Source organism: Trypanosoma rangeli (assembly GCF_003719475.1).
Source record: "Trypanosoma rangeli strain AM80 chromosome Unknown Tra_15.4_contig_00907, whole genome shotgun sequence".
Classification (NCBI taxonomy): domain Eukaryota; phylum Euglenozoa; class Kinetoplastea; order Trypanosomatida; family Trypanosomatidae; genus Trypanosoma; species Trypanosoma rangeli.
In genome coordinates, this window is record NW_021706663.1 from 21 (window position 1) to 2,709 (window position 2,689).

The window sequence follows — 2,689 nt, forward strand, 5'->3', positions numbered from 1 at the left end:
GTGTGTGTGTGTGGAGGGGGAGGGGGAGGGGGAAGGGGTGAGGGGTAGTGTGTACGTATGGTTGATAAACCTTGCGATGAGACTCACCTTCACTCCACCAGGTCGAAGGGGAAACAACAGACAAAACGAAGCACGCACAATAAACGAGGCAAAACAGTAAGAAAAACAAGAAAATCAACGACATTTTCACAAACAAAAAAAAAAAATTAAACGCTACTTGCCCTCCCGTTCCTTCTTTCTTTCTTCCAGCTCTGTCGTCCGTAGATCTGCATCAGACGCGTGTTGGGGGAAATTTCGCGGCAATTTCAGTGTTGCAGCAGTCTACGAAACATCTCGCCGGAAGTCGATCACTGCCGCTAAAGTCCGCCAAATCAAAGTCGCCACGCTCAAACATTACCTTCGCGCGTGTCGACTTGTCTCCGCGGGAGAGACGCAATTCGATGTTCGCAAACCGAAAGGAACAGTCCTCAAAACGCACGTTCCCCGAGCACCGCAGCTCCTTCAGGACACATCCGTCAAAGCAGCAGCGGACAAACACGCAGTCGTGGAAGATGGCGCCGTAAAAGAGGCTGCGGGAGAAATCCACCTCCGTTGCGTAGACAGAGAGAAACGACACGGTAGAAAAGTCACACTGACTCATGCATTTATGTTCCATTCGAATCCCGCAAAGCGTGCCATCTGGAAAAAGCGCCTTCACGTCACTACCGGCTAGTATCAGTTCAGAGGCTGCGCGATTCATGACGGACGTGTCGCTCGACATGAAGGCACGCACCGCAGTTGCCAACGCTGTTGCAGCACCACCCCCATCACGGCAGAGGGAAAGATCTTCCATGGCATGAGAGAATGACGGCAGCGACGACTGAGTCTCGCACACTGTGCTGCCTGTTTGTAGTCCTTCTTCGTTCAGCTGCTCGTTCCCTCTTGAAGTCAACAACGGCAGTGGTGGGTCAAGCACGACCTCCATGCAGGCCTCGGCTGAGAGCTGTGGTTCCCCTGCCTCCTCCTCAGCACCTGTGGCAGGCACCGCACAGTCACTGATGTCTGGGAGGCTCAGCGAGAGGGCGGCCGCCTCATCTGCAAACAAAGCCTCTGAGAGCTGCGAGAAGAGTTGCGCCTCCTCCTCCGCGGGTCGCAATGCGGAGAGTGTGCCTATGCCGGTGGTGCTGTGCAGCCGGTGATGAGAATTCATGACGCGTCGCCCACAGGCGGCAACAGACGCCGCCCACGTAACGTTCCAACATCCCCACCACCGCATTTTCCCTCACGACTGATGTTATTGTTGCCACCGACCCCCTCCCGCCCTCGCCAGTACAGCGGTCAGCACACCCGCGTAGCCCCCAGCCCCTTCCCCTCACCACCCCCCACAAAAAAAAAAAAAGAGTACGCAGGGAAGTTGGAAACAAAAAGGAAAGAGTGGAGTAGTGGCAATGCAAGAAAACAAAGAGGCAGAAAAAAACAAAAAACATGGGAAAAATGTTGTGAGCTTGTTTGCCGAACCCTACGGCGTTGTCGAATAATGTACTTGAAAGGTTCAGTGAAAAAAATGCGTAAATCACCAATTGCTGTGGGCGCTTGGCGCTTTGGTCTCTTTCTTTCTTTTTTTTTTGTTTTGTTTTCGTCAAAGGCAGCACAAGGAGCAAAGCCAAATGTGCCTACGGGTGTGTCGTGGGGGGGGGGGGGGGGGGGGAGGCCATAAACGTCAATTTGCGCGTGGGTGTGCAGGGGGCGGCATCACGTGCACTGTTATGGGTGTCCACATCAATAGCCACAACTTCAAGCAAAATACAGAAGCCAACCAACGGGTGCAGCAGCATCGGCTTCCAGCGCGGCACGATGACTTACATGGGCGGCGCAGCACCCCACCCAAACACGCATCGCATCAGCCCCAAATGTCGACCATGCGATGAGGCAAAGGCACTCACTTTCAACGCCTCACACCCCCCACCCGAATTTACGTTGAGCTCCCGCGTCACGAACTCCTCGCCGGGTGACAAGACACGCAACGATCGAGATACAATACAAAAGAGCAAACCAGAACAACTAAAGCGAAAGGAAACCCCCAGCCGCACGCAACAAAAGGAAGGGATAAGAAAAACGGAAACAAAAACAAAAACAAAAGGCTCGAGCATGAACAAACAGACAAAAACCTGTTTTTCTCAACGACAAAACGCAGCATTGGCAACTGAATGATTGCAACAGCGAAAGTTCGAATATAGAAGCATTCATAAAGCCAAATACGTGAACACGCATAGAGTACAATGGTGTAAGTCCACACAAGGAAAAGGAAAAAAAAAAGGTGAGAGTCCCCGCCATCATCCTCCTTTATCACTGCTTGGTGCCACGCTCCCCATCGCTGGTGCGCCACCATCAAAGCAAAGCAAGAGAGGATGGGGGGAGAGAGAAAGAAAAAAAAAAAACTCAGGTACACACAAACAGCATTTTCCCTCTTAATATGTGTTGCCTTCGCTGCTTTCCAAAGGCTAAAAAAATAAGGGAAAAGCGAAGTGTTCCCTTCTCTTCCATCTTCCCTGCTAGTTTTGTTAATACATAAAGGTTGAGGGTGCGCTTGCGCGTTTCCATCATTTGACAGAATAACCATCAGGCCCACCCCACAATAAAGACGAAGGGAATGCGGAATACATGACACGCTCCCAACCACCGCTGCAGCCCGGCACACACACACACACAC

At 51.9% G+C, this 2,689-nt stretch overlaps 1 protein-coding gene across 1 annotated transcript, besides 6 other annotated features; it reads right to left on the reverse strand.

Annotated features, from left to right (window-relative positions):
* Window positions 1–13: part of a microsatellite that runs on past the window's edge.
* Window positions 14–48: a microsatellite.
* Window positions 49–271: 223 nt separating this feature from the next.
* TraAM80_10341 (uncharacterized protein) lies at window positions 272–1,255 on the reverse strand (the record flags this gene model as incomplete). Its single annotated transcript, XM_029386968.1, has 1 exon — window positions 272–1,255. The coding sequence occupies one exon, from the start codon at window positions 1,253–1,255 to the stop codon at window positions 272–274; it is 984 nt and encodes a 327-aa protein (XP_029233174.1).
* A 333-nt stretch (window positions 1,256–1,588) lies between these two features.
* Window positions 1,589–1,616: a microsatellite.
* A 51-nt stretch (window positions 1,617–1,667) lies between these two features.
* Window positions 1,668–1,690: a microsatellite.
* Window positions 1,691–2,087: 397 nt separating this feature from the next.
* Window positions 2,088–2,147: a sequence feature (A-rich).
* Window positions 2,148–2,672: 525 nt separating this feature from the next.
* Window positions 2,673–2,689: a microsatellite.